The sequence below is a fragment of the Electrophorus electricus genome, chromosome 7, assembly GCF_013358815.1.
Source record: "Electrophorus electricus isolate fEleEle1 chromosome 7, fEleEle1.pri, whole genome shotgun sequence".
NCBI classification, from domain to species: domain Eukaryota; kingdom Metazoa; phylum Chordata; class Actinopteri; order Gymnotiformes; family Gymnotidae; genus Electrophorus; species Electrophorus electricus.
This window is the reverse complement of record NC_049541.1, coordinates 15,041,751-15,069,650: the sequence shown is the minus strand read 5'-3', so window position 1 is coordinate 15,069,650 and position 27,900 is coordinate 15,041,751. Positions and strand designations below refer to the sequence as shown.

Here is a 27,900-nt window from a genome sequence, read left to right as displayed (position 1 = left end):
GAACTACGACTACCATGATGCAACGCGCGCGCGCGCTGTCACGTGGGCTAGAGACTGAGTTAAAATGCAGCATCCAAAAGCCCCGTGCCTTCCCTGAATCAACCATGGTTCCAGTGGCAGATCCGTGCTCTTTCGCGTCCTTCTCCAAATGCCTTACTAAGCACTTGAACTTGACCTATCAAGTAGACTTCGACAACCATGTCCTCAAAGGAAAGGTCGCCTTGACAGTCGAAGTCCTGGAGGACAAATTCTCGGTTCTGGTACAGTCACTAATTTTGATTTTTAAAGTTAACGCTGGCTAGCCTTGACTCATGAATCACTGAGCCTGTCAGACACGCAATTTAAAACGTTATATGCCAGCTATCTAACTAAACGGATTTATCTATGTACGTATCCTAACTTGCTATATCTATGAACGTTTCAGTGCTATTTAAGATGCGTTATCTAGCCCTGTGTCTTGCAAGAAAGACCAAAACGCTGATAATCATGTGAGTAGACTGGGTTGGCTAGCTACATAATTGAGCGCTTCATCTGTAATCTGGTAGCTAGCTATCTAGCTGGCAAGCTTTGCTTTCTGTAACCTTTCGCGGTTAATCAAGTGCCAGGCAAAGCCTCAAACTAAAGTAAAACACACCAGAGGTAGCCAGCTACCTATAGACCAATTTGTTAGTCCGGTTAAGTTTATTGCATTCTTATTTATAGCGGTGCTCCCTCCCCAGCCATATAACCTAGGCCACTTAACGCTAAATTGTACTAATAAAAACTTTAGCATACCTATAGTTGTCCTAGAAATTTAGTAAAGAAACCGGCTTTAACTATGATGTGAAGGATGTATACCGAAGCCTCATTGCTCTTAGACAAGAAGACACAATTAGCTAGCTAGGTTACATTTTTGAGATGCTATGTTGGTTGAATATATTCTGTAAGCTCCCAAGAAGTCTACGTTTAGTCGGCCTATATCGGGGGTATCATTTAGGCGTTGGTATAGTAATTTGCTAGCATGGCCATGTCAGCTCTGTCTTGGACTTTGGCTGCAGTTTTGGTTGATAAAGACGACCGACCTTTTACCTGGCACCGATGAACTCATATTCGTTACTTTGGCTGAATCCGAATTGACTATATACACTCACTTCTGTATTAGAAATACCCACCTTGTAACTACCTTCACTGACTAGGTGCACCTGCCTTTATTGGTCTTGGGGTTGTACTGTAGTCCTTGATGAATCCCAACAAAATCACTTTTTTTTAAAATTCTATTTGAGCCCCAAGCACACCATGGCCAAGTAGTTAGGGGCTGTAGAATGTTGATTACCTGCCTTAAAGGTGTTAGGTATGGAATATGGTTTTTTTTTTTTTTTTTTTGTGTGTGTGGACTTGCTGGTTATCCAGAAGAACTGGATTGAAAACATTTGTTATACATGTTTAGAAAAATGTTGCCTTTCACAATTTGTCAGCCCCCCTCCATCCAGTTAAACACTGGGCAATTTCTGATCCGCTGGCCCACTACTGGCTGGATTTTCTTAAGGGTGGCGACCTATTCGGAACACGTGGTGGCAAGGTTGTGGATGTTGAGCTGGTTTGTCAGGTTTGAGGCATAGCATGGTTACTAACGGTCATTCAGCGTCACTTTCACTGCTGGTTTGAGGGTGCTCTGCATCCCAGAAATATCAGCGGGTATGGTCTTGTGCACAGAAACCGACCATTACTGGAGGATGGATAACATGTAAATGGAAACAGTATCCAGTGTTGCTTCACTGATGGATACCTGCTATTAAATTCTTGTGTGTCACCGCATAACTCACTCTGTCTCCAGACCCTTGACACAAAGGACCTGAAGATCCTCAAGGTGTCAGCCAATGGTCAAACTGCTAAGTTTGCACTGGGAGCCAAGCACAGTTATAAAGGCAGCCCTCTGGAGATCACCCTACCCCTTGAACTTTCTCGGTATGAACACACTTCAGCTAATCTCTGTAGTTTACTTTACTTTAGTGTGTGTGTGTGTGTGTGTGTGTGTGTGTGTGCATTTATTAGTTATACCTGCTCTATACTTATAGGTACCAACCCATTATCTGTCACATCTGTGTACTCGGAGGTTAAATGACCAAGAATTAACTTTTTGGTTCTCTGATCAGTTGCACAACACTTCCTTTCTCGTGTTTCCTTTTATTTTGTCACTTATGTTGCATATGCGCATGCAGAAGAGAGGTTTGATCCATCGATTTGTGTGCATAATGACAAATTCTGACTCTACCAGCATCATGTCCCATCAGAAATCAAGATTCATTTTTCTAATCTTCAACTGTCCATTTTCTGTGAGCCTATTTCCCAAGTAGCCTCTGAATCATGTTTGCTCGCATTAGTGGAAACCATTGTGGTCTTGTACTGTTAGTCCATCCACCTCAAGGGTCACTGTTCTGTCCATTCTGAGATGCTTTTCTGATTACCATGGTTGTAAAGAGTGTATAATTCAGTTACCATAGTTTTCCTCTCAGCTCGGACCAGTCTGGCCATTCTTCTCTGTAGAACATTGTTTGTCTGTAGAACTGCAACTCAGTTGAATTGTTTATGGACTGCTGCCACATGATTGGCTGACTGGTTGTAAGCCTACATTTAATGAACAGGTATACAAGTGTTCCTAAAAAATGGCTAGTTAGTCTCTCTCTTTTGTGTGTGTGTACATATGTGCATGCAAGTGTGTGTGTGTGCGCAAACTCTTTAGTTATCAGTTTGATTTGTATTTGAGTGTTTGCATAAAGTGTATTTATAACTGTAAATGGTCAAAGCCAGGTCACCCAGGATGGACATTTAAAGAGGTGTAATAAAGGGGTGTGTCTCTGTGTGGTATGTTGTAACAATTTGTAAAGATAAAAGTGCAAATGATTTGATCTTTGGCAAATAAATCTTTTAAAAATGTATTTATTTAAAGAAATGATTCCAAATTCTGTTTACTATTAGTAAACACTTCTGTCTGTACACCTTTTAATGTAAAATGTTCTGTACAAGTGTTTTATGTGTACATGGCCATGTAAAAGGAGAGGAAGGAAGTAATTTTATTCCTCGTCATCACCTTTTAATGGGTTTTTGTAACTAGTGTAATCAAAGTTGATGTGAAAAGCATGATGTGCAGTTAACATGTGGTGGTGTTTGTTCAGCGGGCAGCATGTGATTGTGGAGATTGAGTACGAGACATCGCCTCGGGCCTCGGCCCTGCAGTGGCTGTCCCCTGCTCAGACTGCTGGGAAAAAGCAGCCCTACCTCTTCAGTCAGTGCCAGGTATGTTGTCACTGTGCCTGGAGCTACGGCACCATGCGGTGTTCTCTAGACCATCCGCCCCGAAGCACCCTGTGCAGTGCCTGTTACTGTCAGCACTAGAGCAAGAGAGCTGCTGAGGAAACCTGGCGGCCGTGTCGGGCGTCTTTCACGGGACTGCTGTTCTCCCATGTTCAACTGCAGTGCTTTTCAGCATGCATTTCCATAGTGGTCTGAATCTTTCAATGGCGCTTGTTCTGTGCGTGCGTTTGTGGGTGTTCTGCTGATTTTATTTATTTATTTATTTATTTTATTTTATTTTATTTTATTTTTTCAGTTTAGCATGGATCTCAGACAGATTAAATAACCACAAAACGATGAACCAGATTATAGCATTGTAACTGTCATTTTATCTATCCAAGCACATTTATACTGTTTCACCTTTGAACGCTGATTAGCTATTAGTACTTTATTATAACTTAACATGGGTGTTATGATCTTTACTCTAATGACCTTTTTAATCAGAGTAGTGTGTTGAACTTTGTTGCACTGATATGCTATACTGCGCCCCCACCCCCCCAAGTATATTGCATTTTCTGTGAAATTGAACCAAACAAACCCATTAGCCCAGGCATACATATGACCCCCCAATGCCCCTACTCATGTACAAGTTCAAGTTTGGTTTATTCGTCACATACATAGTCATACACAGTACAACACGCAGTGAAATGGTGGAGAGTGCTCTGTCCAAACTGAGGAAGAGAACCAGGGGTGCATAGAGAAAAAAAAATATATACAGATAAATATATATATTCTATGTATGTACAGCACTATACACTGCTGAAGGACGGGTCAAGTGGTGACTGGGTATCATTATTGCAGTTTGAGACAATACACTTTTGTGAGCATATCGGTTAGATACTGTCAGAGAGACTATATAGATCACTGATTTAGTTTTATTTAATAAAATATTTAATGGTGTCAAACTGCAAAATTCGGAAATTAGTAAACTATCATAATTCTTATGTATTGTAAATGTCTTTAGGTATTGTATTATACATCCACTTGTCCAGCTACCCCTGCTGAATTCATGAGTGTTCTCCATTTTTCCAATGTCAAACAGGCCACTCACTGCAGGACATTGGTGCCTTGCCAAGACACTCCATCAGTGAAGCACACTTACTATGCCCAGGTGCCAAGCTTCCACCCATACACACCTACAGCTAGTGTTGGATGTCTAGATATCAACACTGTATGAACAGCCACTTGGACTGAAGGGGTGTGTGGGTGTGTCTCAGGTGTCTGTCCCCAAGGAGCTGGTGGCTCTTATGAGTGCAGTCCAGGATGGACAGGAGCCAGATCCCAATGACACCAGCCGAGTCATCTACCGCTTCAGGCAACCGGTCTGCCAGCATCTCTTTCCCTTTGTCTCGCTTACACACACACACACACACACACACACACAGAGAGATTTATTAATTTTTTTTTCATCTTCTTTAAAAGTTGTCACCACTCCAACAGATGTTTTCAAATCGCTGAAGTTTTAAAGGGTTCTCACATTGTGCATTCATGGCTAGAAATGGGATGATGTGAAAATGTATATCATATGTCACATCAGCGACTGATATTTTAACTGTTTGTTATTTTTAGGATATTGGTAAAATATACTGAACATGTTTATAAAGACCTAATAATACACATTGAATTTCAGAGCAGGAAATATATTGAATCAATTCTTTATTTAACCTTTCATATTTCTTTAAAAATGAAGCTGCAACTCTAAAGCACTAGCAACACTCTCCACCATGGTTTTCACAAACTAACAAGTTTCCTGATGCACATTGTGTTGCATTGTCTTGCTGGCATCTTTCCAGGTGGAGTGTTAGAGCAGGCTGTTCACTTCCTTTGTGATGTTAAGCGTACACGATTATCAGAATGTTGACATTTAAGATGCAATAACGTTCATCATGACTTGCATTCGAAAGTGGCACAGCAAAGCGCATGTTACTGTAAACAAGTAACACTGGCACTAATTCAGGCCATGTTATCTCTGAGATTAAAATGCTGTTAGTCGTTCTGAGGTTTTCAGTTACAGATACAATAGATACCAGAAAGTACTTGGTTATCCTCTCTGTGTGTGTGTGTGTGTGTGTGTTCGTTCTCATTCTCAGGTCCCGATGCCTTCTTATCTTATAGCACTTGTGGTGGGAGCTCTAGAGAGCAGGTAGTCTCTTATCAACCATTTTCTTTAAGGGTTTCTGTCAGTTTTTCAACAATACTAATCTCTGCACTTCCTGTGCATGTATTTCACTTTAGACATTCCTTTGGTTTAGTCTCATCTGACTGGTGATTATACTCTTGAGAGGGCATTTCTGGAAAATAATTTTACACTAAAGAAAATGCTTGACTATATGGAATCTGTTTCTAGATCATTTAACAGTCAGCCCTAGACTTTTATTTAAGGCTGACTAAATGAAAAGGCTCATCATGCATTTCTGCTTCCAAGGAAAGCTGTCTTGCCTACCTTGCATGACTGAACAGAGCTGAAGTATGAACGCTTTACTTCTGTTTGTGTTGCTATGAATGTGTTCTTTGTTTTGTCCAGGGTGATTGGGCCCCGGTCCAAAGTCTGGTCTGAGAAGGAGTACGTGGACAAAGCTGCATTCGAGTTCTCCGAGGTGAGCAGGAACCTTTCTCCCCTGGCCGCACCTTTGACATGAACTACACGGCAATGTGTATATGAACATCACCGAACAGAACACACTCATTGATTTGTCCATGAGAGTGAAATCCATAGACATAATGACAGCAGCAATTCTTTACATTTTCTTTTTTTTAGGGGGGGAGCAGGAGGTTTAGTTTTAGGAATGCAAAAAGAAATCAAAGGCTCACATTGCAAAGTGGTGGGGGGAAAAAGCAACCTCATTTATGATTCTTTATCTAATAAACTGTTTCCTTTTTCTGCAGCTTTGTGGTGTTCAAATCAAAGTAATATTTTTGCATACAGTCTCAACTAGTTAATAGAGAAATATCGCCATGCAATTTAAAAAGAGCGGTCAAGTGCCTTGCGATTGTGGGGATGTACACCCCTTCTAAGATCATCTGTCTGAATCGCGATGCAGGAAACGTGAACCAGACTGGACTGTTTTTGGGAGTGGTGGTGTGCTGAGTCCTGACTCTGTGTTTTCAGACTGAGATGATGCTGAAAACTGCCGAGAGCCTTGCAGGGCCGTATGTCTGGGGGCAGTACGACCTGCTTATTCTCCCGCCCTCTTTCCCTTACGGCGGCATGGAGAATCCCTGCCTCACATTTGTCACGCCCACTCTGCTGGTAAGGGGCTGCACCCACACAATTCTCATCACGCCAACTTCTCCTCTCAGTGGGGACTAATGAACTGCGAAACTGTGACAAGCCACAGTGATATTTTACTAATGTAACACTTCTCCCCATTGAGCCTTCTTATAAAAATGGTGCACGCACATTTCATGTCCTAATGGATTTATGATGTGGGTTCTTGTTTTCATTTTCAGGCTGGTGACCGCTCCCTTTCTAACGTAAGTCTCCTCCCTGTATGATGGTCGTAAATGCATGTGCAGAATATTTGGCTAAAGCTTTTTCAGGTTTTGGGTGAATCCCTCTTGTCTGACTCTAGGTCATTGCGCATGAGATTTCCCACAGCTGGACTGGAAACCTTGTGACCAATAAAACCTGGGAGCATTTCTGGTCTGTCTCCATATGCATACGCACACTCTGTTCAGATCAGGTGTAGATGGATGCCTGATGTGAGCAAAATTCTGTTGGTAAAATTACTACTCATTCAGTCTATTGCAATTTAGGGCTCATCAGCTGTGCAGACATTAGTCCCTGAAAGAATTCTTCATGACTGAACTAATCTGACCTCATTAAGTGCATACTTTCAATGCCAGTGTAACTGAATTAGGTAGCAGAATATAATGCACTAGTGGTCAGGTTCTCTCTCTCGCTCGCTCTCGCTCTCCCTTCAGGTTAAATGAGGGACACACAGTGTATCTGGAGAGAATGATTGGTAGGGCCCTGGAAAGTGAGCAGTTCAGACAGTTTAAAGCTATGGGAGGATGGAAAGAGCTTCATGAGTCTGTAAGGCGCGCTCTCTCTCTCTCTCTCTCTCACACACACACACACACACACACACACACACACACACACACTCTCTAACCTTCTTTGGTGCTGTTTTTGTAGATAGAACGTTTTGGCGCGAACAACGTCCTTACTAACCTGGTGCCGAGCCTTCAGGATGTTAATCCTGATGACAGCTTCTCCTCTGTGCCATACGAGAAGGGCTTTGCCCTGCTCTACTACCTAGAAGAGCTAATGGGAGGCCCAGGTACATGCGCGCGCGCGCGCGCACACACACACGCGCACACCATGTGGATGTAATCTCTAAATATCATGCACTGTACAATAGTATGCACTTTTCAAGCCTGTGTGTCTAAAGACATTTACATTAATATATGAATATCATGTTCCCTGGGCAGAGGTGTTCATGGGCTTTGTGAAGTCCTACATCCAGCTGTTCGCCTACAGCAGTGTGACCACACAGGAATGGAAGGACCACCTGTTCACCTACTTCAAAGATAAGGTGAGGGAGGACCTGTTTTGTGGAAAATTGTATGTACATCCAAATGATTAAACTTTTCTGAGCACTTTAGATTCGTACTCATTTTCTGATATTTTTCACTTGATCTAGGTTAGTTTCAGAGGTACCACCATTTCAGCAGCCATATCAGACAAGCCTTTTGCAGTTGATGGTCTAACTTGACTCTTTCCCTGTTCCTTGTAAGGTGGACCTGTTGAATAAAGTGGACTGGAATGCATGGATGCACACTCCAGGAATGCCCCCTGTGAAACCAGAGTAAGCACTGGAGTAGGGATGCACCAATATCGAATTGTTTTGGGGCCAATGCACTAACTTTTTTTTTTTTTTTTTTTTTGCACCTTGTAGCCAATATATGATTTGTACCTTTTTTTTTTTTTTGCATTTTAAGACGCATTCAAACTATTAGCTACGTATGAAGTGCATTGAGTTTGACATGTTTAGTCTCTAAAAATGGATCATTACTTTTTCATAGCCATGTCACAGGAAAATCAGACTTAAGTTATTGTAAACATATGCATCAGTTAACACAAATATTTGGTGCCATTTTTGCCTTGAACTAGTGCAGGTGTAAGAGAGCCTAGGGTTGCAAACCAATTATTACTGAGCGCTTTATTACATAGATATTGAACCGATAGCAAAACATTTTAAAACTGGTCCTTATTGGCCAGTGAGTGAGTGTGAAGCTTTGTGCGTCAGTCTCTGTTTCTATAGGTTTGACTTCATGCTTTCTTCATGCTCAGGTATGATACCACTCTTGCAGATGCCTGCATTGCTTTGGCCCAGAGATGGCTTAAGGTAAAATGCTTTGCGTTTGATATATGGAATGCTATTGGGCTTTATCCAAGAACCTTTTCACATTTCTCATGCTAGGTTTGTTGCACTTTTGTCATAGTTTGGACAACTGTCAGATCAGATTCCGTAGAATGTTGTGAATGACATTTGTAAACAGTTCTGTTTGTACAACAGAGTTTGTGCATTCATGAGAATAAGGAATTAAGGTGTGAGGCATCAAATATGCCTTGTAAGACTAAGCAACCTGTTGATTTGTCTGAAGTGTCACTGATATGCCATCCATGGATAAAAAAAATGCATGTTTTTCAGATATCAGTAAACTTTAAACATGTCTCTAGAACATCAGTAGTAGAATTGAGCATTGACAAAGGCCAGGGATGGGGGAGAAATGTTTGAGTTTAAAGGTCTGCATCGTCAGAGACATCATTTAAGTTTCATCTGAAATCAAGAACAAAAACCACCCAGCCAAAGCTGTATGTGACTAAAATGTAAGAATATAGAAAAATGTGAAAATATAGAAGAAAGTACGAATCACAGTGGGTGAGGTTGCACTGTCTGGCATTGCTACTGATGTTCCTCTGACAAACTCAGCATCATGAAGTGTGAAATGACTCCTTCCTTTTAGCAACAGCAGGTTGGAGGCTAAGTGAAAGGTGTGTGTGTGTGTGTGTGTGTGTGTGTGTGTGTTTAGGCTAAGGATGCAGATCTGGTGGGCTTCAGTGAAGCTGATATAAAGCAGTTCTCCTCTCATCAGCTCATTGAGTTTCTGGCTTTGTTACTGGTGGAGGTACCTACACCCAGGACACACCAGACTCATTATTCTACAGCATCCTACCTTTTTAACCTCCTTGCACACTTGCTGTGTTCACTAACACACTTTCTTTTTCCTCTCTCTCCTTCTACCCCAGGACCCTCTCCCCCTCTCCCATGTCAAGAGAATGCAGGAAGTGCATCACTTTAACAGCATAGCAAACTCCGAGATCCGTTGCAGGTAAACTATTGTGTCCCTATTTTGTAATCATTGTTCCCTTGTTAATGTTACATACTGCATGTACAATAACTTATCAATTGATGTGGCAAAAAAAAAAAAATCAGTTGCTGCAATATTAATTACATAACCAACTGGGATATATTCCTTTTATATAGTGATATAACTGATGGCTTTTTATAGTGTTCTGACTTTTCAAAAGCTCTCAAGACCTTTTGAATCTAGGATTCTACAGACATTTTGTTATAAATAAAACGTGCAATTATGCAATACAGAAATTTTATTCATTTTTTGAGAGCATTTTTGGGGTGCTTTTAAATGAAACTTAGTACATCTAGGCAAGAATCTTTTGTTGGATGGTGATGAGTTTAATTAGTAAATCTCTTAAATGGTTCAACAGTGAGTTCTGAACTGGCTTTTTTTTTTTTGTTTGTTTGTTTAAAGTGGCTCAGATATTCTGTAATGACCCTGTTATGGTGTTTTGTTCCACATGTGTAAAACTATATTTAGTAGGCCTTAACAGACAACAATGTCCATCAGTAATTCACTGAAGTAGTAGAAATATTCAATTGATCAGTGGTGTCCTCAATTACAGTGACCTTGCTTTCAGGCAGCACTGAAGGCGCAAATGCCTAGAAACAGCCGTGCGCGTGCGCGTGTTCATTTTGTGCAGGTGGCTGCGTCTGTGTGTCCGAGCGCAGTGGGAAGAGGCCGTTCCCCTGGCTCTCAAGATGGCTGTTGATCAAGGCCGGATGAAGTTCACACGCCCGCTCTTCAGGTAAGCCTGGCCCAACCAGAGTTTGCTTCTCAGCCTATACTGGCCAGTGCTGTGGTTGTTCACTGAATCCTGTTGCTGCTTTACAAAACGGTGTTAAAAATTGTACAGTTTGTTGGTGTCTTTGGGCAACAGATTATTTTTACCTCTCAGGGACGTATATAATGTGGCCAAGTTCCGTGACGCATCTGTGAAGGCTTTCAAGGAGCACAGTGCCACCATGCACCCAGTTACAGCAACCATGGTGGCCAAGGATCTGAACGTGGAACACAGCACAGGCCTCTAAGGGCACTTCCTCGCCTCCGCCAGCAGCTCTTCTCCCCTCGCCGCTGCGAGCCACGCGTGGCACCTCTTTGGCCTCACCGCGCCACACAAGCCGAGCTGCCTCTCTGCTTGCTCGGCCCGATTTGGGCTTCTGTGTATTGATGGATGTATTTGATCTCAGGGCTAATTTCTTCATTGCAACCTTCAGTTGTCATGAGCTTGTTTATTTTGGAAAATGTCATGCTGAGCAATAAACTCCTCCAGTAATATCAAAGAAGCAAGTGTGCTTTGTACCTAAATGAAGTGTGATTACTAAACTGCTGGCTGGTTTTAGCTAACGCATTATCCTTATTATTAACATATCCATTGTAACCCCAGAGCTGTTGGTTACTGCTACAGCAAGAAAATATTACAAAGGAACCTTTTTTATTTATGAAATATCTTGTTTGGATATATCAGGATATATAAGAATAATTAGTGGGAACAGGAGTGTATTAATGTTTTATTAATATGTCTTATTTTCTGTACTCAGCTTGAATCTGCTGCAGTGAATGCAGAGCAGACTGAGGAAGTCGGCCTTCTTCTTAAATCACACACAATGGATGATGGTTCAGCAAATTGCCATGTTGATGGTAAATTTGAATAAACCCAATATAGTTAAGTGGAGAAAATCGGTTTGGATTATGAAACCTTACTGTTTAAAAAGGACAGTTTTTTGAACATGATTTTTTACTTAAACTATGGTACTTATATTAGCATTTCCAAGAATGATCACAAACTGGAATCTGGAAAGTATGCAGTTTGTGTTTAGAAACTGACTTGGTGTCAGCTTGCTTGGTGAAGCAAGCCTCAACATATACAAACCACCGACTCCTCCCTGGAGCTTAGTAAAAAAAAAAAAAAAGTGGCTTCCAGGAACCGAATTGCTGTGATCCAGCCATTTTAGGATATGAAAAGGGAAATAGTGAAATTGTGGTTTTCAAGTAGGAAGGAAGCTGCTACCTGTGTGCAGATAACTATCATGATGAAGGCAGATGGTAAATGTAGTATGTGCTTCAAAACAGTTCCTGAGTTGGCGAAGTGAATACCCTCTTGCTTAAGTGTTACACACGTCACATTTGATAACGTTTAATCTTGATTCTCAAGGTGATGTACACACTGAGTAATGGGTGGAATATCAAAGCAATGTAAATGACATGTCCCCCTTAAAGACTTAGCTTTGGTTATTTGATATCCATTGGTGTAACAGATATTATATATAAAAATGTGGAAGATGAAGTACAGATCTTTATATCAAGGCGTGCTCATCATTGTCATTTACTACAATGCTACAATATCTTGCTACAATTTCCAACATGGAGTTCTACTGCAATTTTGTAAAAAAGTCACTAGAGGGAGCTATTGGGTCATATTATCCCGGAAACCATCTTTAAACAATACAAATGTATTGCTCATTTGACCAAGTTTGCAAGATTAATCATTTGGTACAAATTCTTAGCGGTGTTTTTTCCTCTTCCATGTTGGCTAGTTCAATCATCCCAAATTCAATGTAGCGTTTTCTTGTATTTTGATATTTTAGTCGTTTGGTCTTGGTTTTGTGCGGCTTTGTGCTAGACGGTACATGATGTTGATTTGTCATATCTGAAAAATCTTGTAATTGGTCCTAATGAATTAACATGGTGTCAAAAAAGTGGTCACACTGATACGACTGCAGCTTGATCACCTATTTTGTTACCACATTCATCATTACTTTTTTAAAAGTGTGTATAAATTTATGAACTCTCTTCTAAACTTATGTATACTGGAAAGGCAATATTAGGGGTCATTGCGACAAGTTTAGAAATGACTAAAACGAGTGAATTCTGTGAGACAGGTGTGATACAAACAAAAACAATGAGGTTTCAGTGATTATCTCATGGTTTGTATATTTCAATATCCTGATGGGTATTTTCCATCAATATTTTTATTGATGGGGAATGCACGATATACAGCAGTGCAACAAATCAAGGTGATAAACAATTGAGACATTCTCCTTACTGTGTATTTTAAAGCTTATACCCTAACACCAGAACAAACACCAACGTCTTTTGGGCAAAAAGAGCAAGAAAGAGAAAAATAAATAAATAGATGGATAAAAAAAATAGGGGAAGGAAAATAATGTGAGGATAAAGTAATTGAGTAAATAAACATAAATAATTAGGTTATTGGTACAGCTGTAACAGGTATAAGCTTAGATGGATTAGGCTGGTGTTACCCTACAATTGGCCCTATTAAGATAATATTATCAAACTCAATTTAACCCTGAGGGAGGGCAGATAATTCCTCAAAATATGAAAGTATTGGTCTCCAAATAATTTTTTAACTGACCCTCTAAGAAAATATTTCATTTTCTCAAGCTTGAGGAAAAGCATTTGGTCTTTCACGACTGTGATGCTTTTGGTGGATCTTTTAGTTTCCAGTTCAACAAAATCCTTCTTCAGGCTAGCAGTAGGCAAAAGTGAACTGATGGGTATTTGATACAGAGACGATGGCAAAAAATAGATAAAAAATTATTTATCCATTACACAGAGACAGTCATACAACCTTCTGCCACACACCCACCTGGGTTTCAACGTGTTTTTGAGTTTATTAACTACTCATATAATTTCTTATTCCTATATGCATTGAGCCCCAGACTTGAGCAAACAGAACAAAGCAATCTGGCAAGACCTAAGTGACCTAAATGTCTTGCCTGTCATGTGAAATCTGCTACCAATGTCAGTTTAATGATGCTGTATATGCCTCCCAACAGACCATAGATTGCACTTCAATTCATTGCCACTAGAGGGAGACATTAAATCACCATAGGCCCAGTGCCTTTGGGGTCCAACATGTAACTGCTACTGAAGTAGGGTGCACTCATTTACTGTTAGAAATTGTCAGATAAATGAATTGACGAAATTAATAGCTGCATAAAGGCCATAGAGGAGCACAAAATTATGCAATAATTAAACTTTATGGAATTTAATTTATCACCCAACACTATGAAATACTAGCATTCCATATTTGAAAATTTTAAGTTTTTCTTTGTGTGTGTGTGTGTGTGTGTGTGTGTGTGTGTGTAGCTAAAGCAGTAAGTGGTCAGAAATGGCCTCTATCTATCTGTTAGAAGAGAAGTGTACTTTCCAGTTCAGAGATGGTGCCTTTTGTGGGACTTTCTGGTAAGAGGGCAACAAATTAAGGTAAGTGCTCTTTTAAAAGGAAAGATACCATCCATACTAAATGCACCAAAGCATTTCAGCTACTGCCTCTGTGGAGCCCTGCATACCTCAGCAGGACCAGAGCGAATATCACACTCTTCCAGAGCACCTGGAAGAATTCGGGAAGAAGACAGAAGATCGGGATGTGGAAAGACAAGTCAAGATGGATCAACCATCCCAGCTGGACCTGAACTGCAGCACAGTGGGCTCAGGCAGTCTCTTGAGACCACTGGGCAAAGAGAGAAAAACATGCCTCTTTTGTCAAATTTTGACAAAACCTCACAGACCCTAAACTGAGTCGTTCAAAATCCCGAAAGAGATTTTTTTTCCCCTTTTTCCTTTTCCCTTTTCTTTTACTCCAAAGAGAAAAGTTATCCAGGGCCACTGTGTTCCCACACAATGGCTGTGCTTGAAGTTGTGCCTCCTCTGATCTTGTCGCAGCTGGACTTCTGCCTTCCACCCTGTCTCCTCTGATCTTCACCAAGTCATCCAAGAGGCTTCTGCCAGCCTGGGAGAGCTGTCAAAGTATCCCTGGAATCAAACACCTCCCCGTGCTCTCCTATGATCAAAGACACAGGTAAGGCAGACACACAGCCACATACAATTGCCGTCTCAAAGAGTGAGATGTCCCCCACCCCTCCACCCGACAACCTCCCTGACACTGTGCCAGTGCACGGAGAACATCGATCAGAATAAAGCAAAGTGATGGTGGTTTTGAAGATGTGACGAGAAGTTTGTCATCTCCAGAAACTTTTGGACAAAAGGAAAGTGCTGGGCAGGAGATGGGGGTGATGTTTAAAGGCTGGGGGTTTAAGAGAGATGCCGCAGGACTTGCGTCTTATAGAGCAGGTTTCCTCTGAAAACTGCGTCTCATCATTGTGAGACCTGAAACAGGTCTGTTTCTTTGGCACAGGATTATTGTTTTTGTTAAGTACAACATTGCAGACCACACACACGCGCATGCACACACTCAACAGCTCATTGACTGAATATTCTATATCTATTTACCCAGATGACACTGAACGACCTGATGTCAGCCTCTATGACAATGGGAGACTCATTCCCACTTCATTCAGACTTCATTTACTCATTGATTTCTGCAGTGAGCAGCAAAGCTCCATCTCCCTTCTGGGTTGAAGCAAAAACAATGGTGATCTCAACTGAGCTCTACATTTTCTACCCCCCCCCCCCCCCCCCCTCTCTCTCTCTCTCTCACACTCACTCTCTCTCTTGCTCCCTTTCTCCAACACTCCTCCCTCCAAAGGCCATGCAGTGTTCTCACATTAAGCAGAATCACGAAAGACACATAAACTGTCAACACTGGGCGAATTAGAGAGGGAAACATTCAGTCCAATGTTCAGTACCTGAACATATCAGTAAAGCTTGCAGGATGGTGCAAAAAGAGGTTTAATGATTTATGATAACCATTTATATAGCTTTAAAGTCATCTATAGACCTGATCTATCTATAGATGATTCATTGACTTAAAGAGACGTCTCGTTGGCATGAATGGCTTTTTAAACAGGCGTGACTCACACAAACACATGTTGAGACTCCAAATGAAGAAGGAAGTCCTGTTGTTGCTTCTCCCAGAATCACACACCACTCTGCCATGGCAATAAACAAATGATTCAACAGGACATTTAAATGGGCAAACAGTGAGGCTTGTTTTGGACTAGCAGCTGTCACTCATTTTTTTTGAATACACTGTTGCACAGTAGCAGAATGATTTGCTGAGTCTCCAGGACAACAATGCATCAGTATCTTACTGACACAATAGACGTGTGTTCAACCATCTTCATTCTCACTGATTTAACTTAGTCCTATGGGGAACAAGTTCTATTGACATCGTTTTGTCTGCTCAAATGTCTTTGCTTTTCCTGTCCTGTCCTGTCCTGTCCTGTCCCATTAGAAGGCTTGAGCTGTGATTGCTGTCTTAGCACAGCCTCTCAAGGAGCAGACTGCAGAGTGAAGAGATTAATGAAGTGCTTTTGAGTCTCAGTTCCCCAGAGCTGCCAGAAAGAGTTTGTTTCTCTGTCTCCTCCTCAGAGGTAAGTGGCCATCTACTCTCCTCTACACGCCCATCCTAAAATGGTAGTGTGAATAAACACACCCTTCTGCCATAAAAAAAAACAAACAAACTCTCTCTCTCTCTCTCTCTCTCTCTCTCTCTCTCTCTCTCTCTCTCTCTCTCTATATATATATATATATATATATATATATATATATATATATATATATATATATATATATATATATATATATATATAATGCTGATCTTTATCTGATGACGCTGAAGGAATGAATCATTATCCGTTATTATGCAGATGAGTAGGAGCACCGGCGGCCTGTAGGTTCACACTAAGGCGCTTCTGTCTGACCAATCACGGCCTCAGTCTAAACCTCCCTGTGCTGAAGAGTCCTCACTGGGTAGTGCTCATCTGGGCTGTCCTCTATGTCTTCAGCCATACTGCCATATGCTCTTGTATATCATCGCTGGGGCTCCTTTTCACTGTCGCATTCTGTTTCCATCTTCATTTCATGGGGTCTCGACTCCACATACAGTCCTTAGTCAGTCCTCCAGATACTTTACACTTTCTATAGCTCAAGACTTGAAGATTATTTCCATTAGGTACCTAGGGACATCTGCAATGCACTCTAGGTAACAGAAGAGGTAATGAGGTAAGCATTGTCACACAATGACATATTTATTCAGACATAGAAGAAACCTCAACGCATACTAAGACGTAGGCAAACTAAGGTTTTTTTGTTTTTTTTTACCATTCTCATTATCCTGGCTTCCTGAAAAAAAAAAGTATTATAATAACAATATTATATTATCATATGTAATGTACAATTGGTATAAAACGTGTTAAAAAAATAAAACTTTCTTATGTAATAGACAGCGATCACATGTCAAGTTTTATATTTGGGTCAACCCATGTAGCGATGTTGGCGTAGAAACTTCCCTTTGCCAAAAAGAGAAACAGATGCAGCTTTATATCTGACACTGTCTCCCTGGCTAATGCATAGGCGAGGCCAAGCGTGTGCTCAGCAGAGGAGATCTCGCTTCCTCAGACTGCCTGCCTCCGAAAGGTAAGGACACCTGTGTTACTCAAAACAGTTAAACTCTCAGGAATATATCACGTCATGCTATTTGTAGGTTACTACAGCTAATATTATCATCAGTAATAAGATACAGTTGAAGCCCATGCAATTGCCACAATAGAAAATTATATACTGGCAACAGTCCACGCAGCCTACTACATTTCCAATACAAATATTAAGTTTCAAGTTTTAGTGGAGCTGATGCATTGCAATGGATGCTTGTAAAATGACACCTTACAGCTCTGCTAACATACGCTTTGTAATTTTGTTGAAAAATTTGATGCAGTTTGTTTGTTTGAAAATGATAATTGTCAAACATATCCATATACATTTGCCATTTATAATGGATCAAAAGGAATTAGCGGGTTTTATTTCTGACAGTTACGCATATTTTATAACAGGACATCTGTGGACTACTATAGACGCACTCTACTGTTAAATCTGGTGTAAATACATTAAACGTGAATAGAACTATATATGTAATCACTTAAAACTTAAAAAATCCTACCAAAATGAAAAATTATATTCCATTTAATGCAGTTTCTCAGAAAGATGTTCCCATTGTAGAAAGATGGGTTGTTCATTAACAACCAGTTTAGCTGTGCTATCATGAAAAAATAAGATAATATTATGTTTTATTATTGTTTTGACCTGTATAGATTTGTTTTGTATAAATACATTTTAAAACAACTACAACAGCAATAATAACCATATTAATAATAGAGCAGGACTTTACATGGTGGCACTAATCATTTTGCACCACTTATTAGGCTGGGCTGGGCATTCCTGGAACTGTGATTGTTATTGTTTGTAGAACCACAGAATGATACAGCAAAAATGCTCAATTTCAATAAATGACACTTCCTCTTTCTGGAGAGTCAGCCGATATGTTGTTTGATATGTTCAGGAACTCCGTTCCGCATCATGCTACTCACGGGGCTTTGCACACACAGGGGGCGGTTTGGAGGGGGCGCAGGGCGTTTGCACTCAGCATGTGCGGAGGTGTGCAGACATGGAAGAGCATGGCATTCAGGCTGGGTTCTCCAGTGACTCACATGATGACACGTGGACCATGAATTGGCACAAAAGCAAGCAGTGCGTAATGGTCTAAGTGTATACAGTGAAATCTGAATATGAATGTACAGCAGAGAAATGCGGGACTAGAGCACGTAGGCATTTTAAAGTATTGGGACTTTACATTCCTGTGTCAAAAGAAATTAACTGTGGAATAAACTGGGCATTTCATAAAAAAGCAGAAGTCACCGATAAATAGTGCATCAGGGCTTTCCTGGAATTTTAAGTGCAGCATTGAGGTTTGATGGCAACCACGGACATGTGATGGGGAGATGCTGACAGTCCAGTGGAGGTTGAGGTGTGCAGTGGGAGTCAGGGCATGGGGCAATGGAGCAGGGAGCCTCGTAGCCCCAGGAGTGCTGAACGGTGTGGGGAGGACAGCGTTGCACCTCTCACACTCAGCACCATACAGCTGAGGTGCTCACACTTAAACCACCTTCTCTGAGTAAACAACCTTCTCTGAAGAACATTCTCTGAAGAATATTTTTGATTGCACCATGATTGACACCATATTACAAAAGTTGTGTGGCAGAAATGAATGCTGATTAAAAGTAGGCCTGCTATATAGAAGTGACTTATAGCACTGTGCATAGAGGTGGAGGCTGAGATGGATGGACCACAGCAGAAGTGCGTTAATTAAAGCAGTGTGCAGTCTGAAGTGTGCAGTGTGCAGTAGGAAGCGTGCAGCACACATTAGCGGGTGTGCTGTGTGCAGAGGTGGAGGCTGAGCTAGGTGGACCGCAGCAGAAGTGCGTTAATTAAAGCAGTGTGCAGTCTGAAGTGTGCAGTGTGCAGTAGGAAGCGTGCAGCACACATTAGCGGGTGTGCTGTGTGCAGAGGTGGAGGCTGAGCTAGGTGGACCGCAGCAGAAGTGCGTTAATTAAAGCAGTGTGCAGTCTGAAGTGTGCAGTGTGCAGTAGGAAGCGTGCAGCACACATTAGCGGGTGTGCTGTGTGCAGAGGCGGAGGCTGAGCTAGGTGGACCGCAGCAGAAGTGCGTTAATTAAAGCAGTGTGCAGTCTGAAGTGTGCAGTGTGCAGTAGGAAGCGTGCAGCACACATTAGCGGGTGTGCTGTGTGCAGAGGCGGAGGCTGAGCTAGGTGGACCGCAGCAGAAGTGCGTTAATTAAAGCAGTGTGCAGTCTGAAGTGTGCAGTGTGCAGTAGGAAGCGTGCAGCACACATTAGCGGGTGTGCTGTGTGCAGAGGTGGAGGCTGAGCTAGGTGGACCGCAGCAGAAGTGTGCCTTCCGCAGTTTGTGCGGGGGGTGGGAAGGGGGTGTTGACATTGGGCACAGTGCCGTGTGTCATTGGACGGAATCGGCCCCACTTCAGTGTGTCATTGCACAATTTCCTCCTGTCCTCTCTTTTTTTAACCGATAGATCAGACATATGCACACATTAGCAGTAGCAGACTGCACTGCATCTCAGTCCCCATGCCAGGGGCCCGCTGTGTTCCACAGATCTAGGTTTTTCTTTCCTGAAACACCTGATTCAGGACTCAGAGTGCAGGTAATTATCAGCAGAGTGGAGCAAGAGATTTAGGAGATGAGTTACTCATATATTCTTTCAATGTCCATGGGTTTGACTCCAGTTGTCTACAGCACACAGTCGGTGCGTACAACAGTCCAGTTCGAAAAAAGCAGAGCTAAATCTAGGACTCAACCACAAATTTCAGAAACAGTGCTAAATCTACAACGTGACTGGGAGACATCATTATCACACTACAGTACTGTAAATACACAAAATACAGAGACCTGGTAGGTAGTGGTATAGCGCCTCAACACCCCAGTCTCCAACACTAAGCTACACAATATACAATTCATCTGGTCCAGCTAAGTTCACAAAGGGCATGAGCTGGAAATTTTGCCGTTTGTTCTCAGACTTGCTATTGCTTAATAACAGGGAGGAGCACATGAATTGGCTCGTTGTCGGCGGCTCGCTTTGGGGTGCGGCGCTCTCGTGTGAAGAGCTACTGTGGTGACGTGCTGATGAAGGAGCTCTCTAGGCTCTCCAGCCCGCGAGTGCTTGCTGAAGAGCGTCTCTCCAGAAGCGACCCATGCAGTGGTCGGCCACGCCGCGCGCAGGGTCCCGCCACAAGCCGGACTCTGCTCGCCTTGTCCAATCAGTGCCGGCGGCAGGGTTTGGCAGAAGGTGAGGCACCACCCGCCCTTGACCAGTCGGAGATGACATTGACAGGCACGCTGCTTGCCTATTGGCCAGGGGTCTGCGCTCTCCACTGCCTCTTGAGAGAGTGAGATGAGATGAAGAGGGCCACTGTCCAGACGTGCACAAATACCCTGCCCTCTCCCCGGCCATCTGGGGGCCATCTTGTCAACCACCCAAAGGCTGATTCAGAATCCTTGCAGATGGGAACTTAATGCACACTGATAGTGATGCATTGAAATGGGGCAGCAGCACCAACAACAGTAAAAAGCATGCAGAAAGAGCCCCGGTACAGTGGTTCATCTATTGAACTGGAGAGTCACCTCTGACGTCCGGCCTCTGTACTAACCCCACATCGTGCTTTGATAACAAACAAACATGTGTAGGGGAAATTCAGTGCAGTGATCTGGTCCACTCTGCCCTGTTCCACAAACGTTCAACTGCTGACAGCTTTTGGGGAATAAAAGAAAATGAATAAGAGGATACAAGAAGGGAAAAGAGAAAGGGACTGTCACTAACGGCTGCTCAGACAATAAAAAGTATTACAAAAGAACTCATTCGTGCTCTTGAAGTTCATCCACCCCCAGTCATCCTACAAACACATCTGAAATATTGTGCAAAATTAAAAAAAATCTCACACAAAAAAGCATCGTATGTTTTACCGAACAAATGCAGCTTGTGTACTCTGACTCCCTGCTAGGTGTGTGTATGCACTTTACATATGAGGACCAGACCTTCAGCTGTCAGCATGTCCGTTGTCCTGTCTCAGAGACTGAGGGACGGGACACAGAGAGGCAGCCGAGGGCTCTCGAGGGAAACCTGTGAGGGAGCGAAGAATTAGCGGTGGAAAGAGCAAATAAATAGGAGCTTCAAGTCGGTCGGCGCGCGACAAAGCGCTGCGAGTCTGTGGTAGTCAGGTGTGAGGCGGAGCGAGGCGGAGGGTCGGGGAGAGAGGACAGCGCGGCTCTGCTGGTGACGACAGAACTGGGCTGAAAGGCTGGTGGAGGTGTGGAGCCTCGCATGGTGCTGTTCCTGATGGAAACCTTTTAATGAGGCCCGTGGGGAAAGAGGAGCCCATCAGGCTATAACACATCCTGAGGGACCACGCTCACACACACGCACATGCACACACATGCACACAGGCACGCACGCATGCACACACACGCACACAGGCACACAGGCACACACACACACACACGCACACACACAGGCACGCACATGCATACGCACACACACGCACACAGGCACACATGCATGCACACAGGCACGCACACACACGCGCACACAGGTACACATGCACACACACAGGCACACACACGCACACACACACACACAGGCATGCACGCATGCACACAGGCATGCACGCATGCACACGCACACGCACACAGGCACACATGCACGCACACAGGCATGCACACAGGCACGCACACAGGCACAATCACACACACACACAGGCACACACAAACACACACAGGCACACGCACACACACACACACGCACACGCACACACACAGGCACGCACGCATGCACACACACACGCACACAGGCACTATCACACACACACACCCACACAGGCACTATCACACACACACACACACAGGCACGCACACGCACACACACGCACACAGGCACACATGCACGCACACAGGCACGCACACAGGCACAATCACACGCACACACAGGCACACACAAACACACACAGGCACACTCACACACACACACACACACACCGCTTCCTTCCCTTTCTCTACCTCTCTCTCTCTCCCTCTTTTCGAACTGTAGTGCCATCCTCACACGCTGGTCACACATGCAGGGTGGGCCAGGGCTGCAGTTCTGGGATGTGTACTTAAGCCTAGCACCTCCAGGAAGACAAGACATGTGTCATTCTTGCTCTTCATCCTTTATCTGCACAGGTTTACCTGCCCACAGTAAACCTTTAGTGAGAGAGTAGAACTGCACTAACACTATGGTGGGAATTCTTTTTAGAGATTGCAATACTGAATAGCCATTCATAAGAAGATGAGGTCCAAATATAGGCTTTCACTGTTCTCTAAAGTACCTCTAAAGGCATTAATTGGTAAATGGCTTGAAATATTTCAGCTAAAAATTTGCCAACAAGTGCAAAATGACAGAGAGTTGGTGGCTGTGACAAAAGCTATGTTTACTACTCTTATTTTGTTGAAAGAGGCCTTGTTAGTTTATTACCCATATGAAATACCTCTATTGTTCAGGAAGCACACAGACCCACTGACTTATAGAGAAGCTTCCATACAAATCGTGGACGACATAGACACAGACACCAGTCACGTGCAGACAGGGACAATTGTCTCAAATGGTGCAAGCTAAACCAGGCACTGTCCCTTGGAATGTAGATAACACCCCCAACACTCCTCACTGCTTCGAGCGATCTTCAAATTTGAGCAGGGCCAGGAATCAGCAATCACACCACACCAAACGGAGGACCGAGATGGAAGACATTTAACGGCCGTTGCACTGTGCTGAGATGTGGCAAGGAAGAGAGAAAGCAGAGGGCCACGCCAATTAACCAATTAAGTCTCTCTGCCTTGTTGGAAGCTCCTGCTCGGCCTGTTAAGGGGACCCGTCCCGCGTGCTTGGGCACCGTGCCGTGCAGCCCACGGCCGGGCCTCTCTGACTGGGAGAAATGGTCTCAGTGTCGCACTGCTGTCTAATGGAGAGCCTTCCAAACGATGACGAAAGAGCCGCACAGCTGCACAGCATGGCAGCTTACTGCATGTACATGCATATATGAGCTGACACTGAGTGGGAGCCCTTTGGCTCCAGCCAACATTGTTCATGCTGCATAACAGCCGGCTCACATCATCGCTGTGAGTTACGGTGAGACTGAGGCTTTACATCACGTGTCTGTGAAGTTCCGACTCTAGCCCCGTCCTGTGAAACACAGAATCCTGGTATGCCGCCTAATCTCCCAGACGTCCCCTCCCCCTGTTCTCCAATGTCCCCCTCATATTCATTAACCCCTGGTGTCAGTTGAGAGAAGCAGCCTGCACTGTGCCCTCGCTTGAGACATGGATTCCTTATAAGCCAATTAGGATGGGGAGCTGTGGCCAAAGCCCGTCACGCAGTGCTCGAATGGGCGAAGTACAGGGCTCGGATGCCATGCCCCTCCACACTGGCCAATCCGGGTGCGACGCCCCTCCGTGCTGGCGAATCTGCCGTGATGAGACGCTGTCGCAGCGAAAAGCACAGCAGGTCCATTCCCGTCCTCTGAGACCATTCACTGCTCAGTGCAAAACAACAGACTGCATTTGCAGGGTATTATAGTACATCAGTACACCAGTAAATTGCAGTAAAACCAGAGCAGTTCATGTTACTGAATTACTGTGTAAATGGCTGTCATGCTGAGATTACAGTGTTTGGGCATGATATTTCTCCAGGTTATGCAACCTGTCACTCAGAGCTGAAAGGCAGATGTTATATGACACAGTAACAGTCAGGTAGTCAGAGATCTGTGGTGGTAAGATTATCCTCTGATTGGGTTTATGAATCATGAGCTGATGTGTGGAAATCTGAACAGAGGGCATATTCACTGCATGTTGTCTCTTATTATTTATATTTATGGCATTTAGCTGATGCTTTTATCCAAAGCAACAACTTGAGCAATTGAGGGTTAAGGGTCTTACTCAGGGGCCCAACAGTGGCAACTTGGCAGTGGTGGGGCTTGAACTAGCAACCTTCCGATTACAGGCCACTGATCTACCACTGCCCTAATATAATTCTATTAGCTACACTTTAATAATCATACTCATCTCTGCTATGAGCTAAAATAAAAACAATAAAAGCATAATCACTCCCTAAAAGAAAACATTTCTAATTTAGTGTAAAACCTGCCAGAGAACAACTGTGGGACATGTATGAATAGTTTTTATTAGTTGGTGTTGCTTTTATAGACGCAGGCATAATAAATATTACAAACAATAGCAAAATGTGCCGATCCTTAGTTATTATGTAAGCCATGCATTTTCAGCTTATATGAACTTGTGTGAGTGTGATCATGACTTCCCTCTAATTCTTCACTCCTGTCATTTTCCAGTGCATCCGACTTCCTAAATGGCCCAGGCTAACTTGAGAGCTCCCATGTCTGTTATGGGAAGTGGCCTGAAGCAGCAGAGTGAGTGGAGCCGTGGCCCGTGGCCCTACGCCCACGCCCACGCCTCCAAAGCCTGGACCCGGCCTTATCCTGCCTGGAAGGTACAGTCCACCTCCTTCACTTCATGTAACTCAGCTAGCTGGAGCTGAGCAGTCAGTCTGCACGTCACATTAATGTGGTGTAGCGTCCAGGAATTAATGGCCTTCAGTGAATTACAACAGCACAGACAAAACTGGAATAACATGGAAGAAAACCCCTAAAGAAGGACAGCTGCCTAAATCTATACCACTGTAATATTAGGCTGTCACTGTTCTAGTATGACGTCCTGAGATAAGCTGTGACATAATTATTCTTGTTCTGGGATGGTATACCTGCAGTCTTTAGAAAACCGTTATAAGACATTTCTTCTTTGATTAGCTGCAGGTGTCTCACCTTTTTACAGGTGCATGATCACTGTGTCGCTTTGTACCGATAATAAAGGTCATGGTAATGAGGTCTGTAATGGTGATAAGGATTATGTTAATGGTGATGACTGTTGTGTAACTCTGTCAGTCATCTGACAGTTAGTGTCTTAAAGTAAACACAGATGTAAACTTTCTAACAGCTTCTGTGCTAAAGGGAATAAATGAGGGTATACAGTAGGCAACCGAGGCAATCTCTGCACCACAAGTGATGGTTTCTTTATATGAGAGAAAAATGAAACATCTCAGGCACTGTGGGTGAACAAGCAACTGAACGTGTATTTCAGATGAGGGCATGGGTGCTGGGCTTGTGTGGTAAGAGAGGGAGTGGAGGATCGAGTGTGTGCGCGTGTATGAATAGAGGTGCGGAGTGGAGTGGAGTGCCCAACAGAGTTCTTCTCAGAGAAATTAAACTGCACACGTCCTCCTGCTGCTTCCACTTGGGGAAATCCGTGATAGATGATGGTTCATGGTGAAAATGCACATTTTTTATTTCAAATATCTCCCTTCAGTTTCGGTTCATGTATTTCCCCATCTGCTCAGTACTGATTCATGAAAAGAATGACCGACACCGTGCACTAAAGTCAAATGTTTACATTGTCTAGTAGAATTAGATGTGTTCATAGAGATGTTCTCAAGAAAGAACTGTGTGATGCTGCCACATCAAATTCTTAGGATCTGCTAGGATTAGTGGCATTAGTAATATATGAGGAGATACAGCAGTTTTAGAAGCATTTGAAATAAAACCAAACACCTAAATGTGTCTGTTTAGTAAAACTAAACAAGGAACTAAATGGCTCTTTATGTTTGTATCCTTTTGCTTATACATGAATAAACTCATGTGTGTTTTGGCTAAAACCTGGCGATTTTCTCCTGTCTGCTGCAGATGGTACTTAACCCCATAATATGATTACACACACATACCAATGTCTGCAGATTGAGGCAGAAACCACCCAAAAGCTCTTTGTGTGGCAGAAGTCATTTCTCTGCAATTTTGACCCTGAGAACTTTCTAGCAGCATTGTTTGTGCAATAAGCCCCTATTAAGCAGTGATAGAACATTAAGTCTATGTCACTGTAATCCTGCCATTCAAACACTGTGTGTGTGTGTGTGTGTGTGTGTGTGTGTGCGCGCATGCATGATTTCCTCCTTTATCCTTTACGTGATGGATTAAAAGTTTGTTTCCACATGAGATGGCAGCTAAGACAAGAAGAAAGCCAACGTGCCGCTGTAGCAGTTTCTCTGTCTAAACTTTCACGGGGAGAAAAATTCTTCTGTGAATGAGGAAGAAGAGCAGCAGACGGTCTGGGGGGTAGAGAAGGAGAGGTGTTTGGGGGAGCTGGAGGGGGAGTGAACACATCAAAGTGGGCTTGTGTTTGGTCTGTTCGACAGGAAGCCTTTCATGTTTAAAGCGTACGTGTGTGTGTGTGTACATGTGGATGAGAGTTCAGTTCAACCTGTGTCTGAAAAAGAGACTTTTCTTTCAGAAGCCCGGTGTCCCTTGATGCAACTCTGCACAAGCGGCACACATGTGCACACACACACACACACACACACACACACACACACACACACACACACACACACACACACACACACACACACACACACACACACAGATGGGCAGAAACATACCCATAACTGTGTATGTACTAGCAGGCCTCTGCTGTGAGGCTGATGCTAGGGGTCCAGGGGGCTGGAGAAAGTGCCCAGTATGGGTTCAAATGGAAGCAGGCTGGGGGGTGGGGTGGGGTGGGGTGGGGGGTTGAGGAGGAGGCCTGGCTCCTGGCTGGCTGAGTGACCGACTGGAGTTGAGCTGTGACACAGGGAGACCACCCATCCCGACTGGCTCATGGCCAAGGTGGGTTGTCATGCCCACTGGCATCAATGAGCTGAGTGGGGCACTGGGGATATGACAGCAACTCAGTGGAACCAGTCAGTGCAACAGTGAACACCTGCAACAGGCATCAACACAATGGACTAAAGTCAAAATCCCTAGTTTTGTTACGGTAGCATTACTGTAAAGTTACGTGCTGACATTTACATTTTTGTCATGTCAGTAACCAGTTTCTCTTTCATGCTACATAAAACAGAAAGCGTAAGACTAAAGAAAGAAGACTAACTAAAGAAAACACATGTCTGCCTGTGAATTCAGTTTGTATGACAAGGTTGTCTGAGGACAGGTCAGGATGAATATGAGAAATAAGAAATGGATGCTAAGGGTATCGAGAAACCAGTCAAACCAACACAGCCTCAGCTGCCTGCACTTGGCTAATGGCAAAAAACATTAGTGGCGTTGAAAGTTGGAAATTACAATGTTAGGTTCTGTGTTCAGACATGGGTTTCATCAAAAGAAGTGAGGTCCTGAGGTAATGTCCTTCTCCTTTTGTCAGACCATTAACTCATGGTCCAAAAGTAACAGAGCTTTTCTTAGCTAACCAGCGCAGTGACTGATTGTGATATTTCTGTCATTTTCTGTTATTTTGGTGGCTTTCGTTGTAAGATGCACCCTCAGTCTCTTTGATCTGTGGAGGTTGTTGTCCTCTAAATGCTCTGTACTCTGTGCAATAACCAGAGTTTGACTCACCTTGGATCTCCCTGTTTTTCGATAGCTGAGACTAAACAGGGAATTTGAGGCAGAACTCCATGCAGAGTCTTCAGTAAGGCCACAGGAGGGGTTAGTCATGGTTACCGAGTGTAGAGAAGCCCTTTCTGGTTCATGTTATTCCATCAGACCCCTGTGACCAAAAGCCTCACACACACACACACACACACACACACACACAAACACACATGGCTGAACAGAGTTATAAATAAAAGACAAGCTTCTTGTTGAAACCCTTGGTTGTCATATGCAGTACCCACCGAAGCACTCAGAGGGCAGCCGGCATGCCTGGGCCACATGAGTGTTGTGGCTGCGTGCATGCATGCGAACGGCCACGTCCTGCTCCAGTCCCTCCTAGCACAGCACCCGGAGTTCTAGCATCAGCGTGCTCCATTAATTAGTCCACACACTCTGCTT

General features: G+C 43.4%; 2 protein-coding genes across 2 annotated transcripts in view; both read left to right on the top strand.

Annotated features, from left to right (window-relative positions):
• The first annotated feature begins 70 nt into the window (after positions 1-70).
• On the top strand, positions 71-10,974 carry lta4h (leukotriene A4 hydrolase). Its single transcript, XM_027019785.2, has 19 exons — positions 71-260; positions 1,814-1,944; positions 3,153-3,273; positions 4,373-4,441; positions 4,548-4,652; positions 5,421-5,473; positions 5,855-5,927; positions 6,440-6,580; positions 6,781-6,804; positions 6,903-6,973; positions 7,255-7,366; positions 7,469-7,613; positions 7,765-7,868; positions 8,071-8,141; positions 8,627-8,681; positions 9,370-9,465; positions 9,587-9,669; positions 10,340-10,444; positions 10,595-10,974. Exons 1-19 carry the CDS (start codon positions 105-107, stop codon positions 10,725-10,727), a joined length of 1,848 nt encoding a protein of 615 aa, XP_026875586.2. The 5' UTR covers positions 71-104; the 3' UTR covers positions 10,728-10,974.
• Positions 10,975-16,967: 5,993 nt separating this feature from the next.
• The window catches only part of tfec (transcription factor EC), a 35,981-nt gene continuing 25,048 nt past the window's right edge, over positions 16,968-27,900 (top strand). Inside the window, exons 1-2 of the mRNA XM_035528357.1 lie at positions 16,968-17,040; positions 24,361-24,518. Of these exons, the coding sequence (XP_035384250.1) occupies positions 24,378-24,518 (141 nt within the window). The 5' untranslated portion in view covers positions 16,968-17,040; positions 24,361-24,377. The remainder of the gene's footprint in view (positions 17,041-24,360; positions 24,519-27,900) is intronic.

Excerpts from the sequence above, each read along its gene's own strand:
- lta4h (XM_027019785.2), top strand. The coding sequence starts at position 105 with ATGGTTCCAGTGGCAGATCCGTGCTCTTTCGCGTCCTTCTCCAAATGC. Across the intron at positions 261-1,813 it reads AGGACAAATTCTCGGTTCTG|ACCCTTGACACAAAGGACCT; the intron begins GTACAGTCACTA and ends CTCTGTCTCCAG. Across the intron at positions 7,869-8,070 it reads TCACCTACTTCAAAGATAAG|GTGGACCTGTTGAATAAAGT; the intron begins GTGAGGGAGGAC and ends GTTCCTTGTAAG.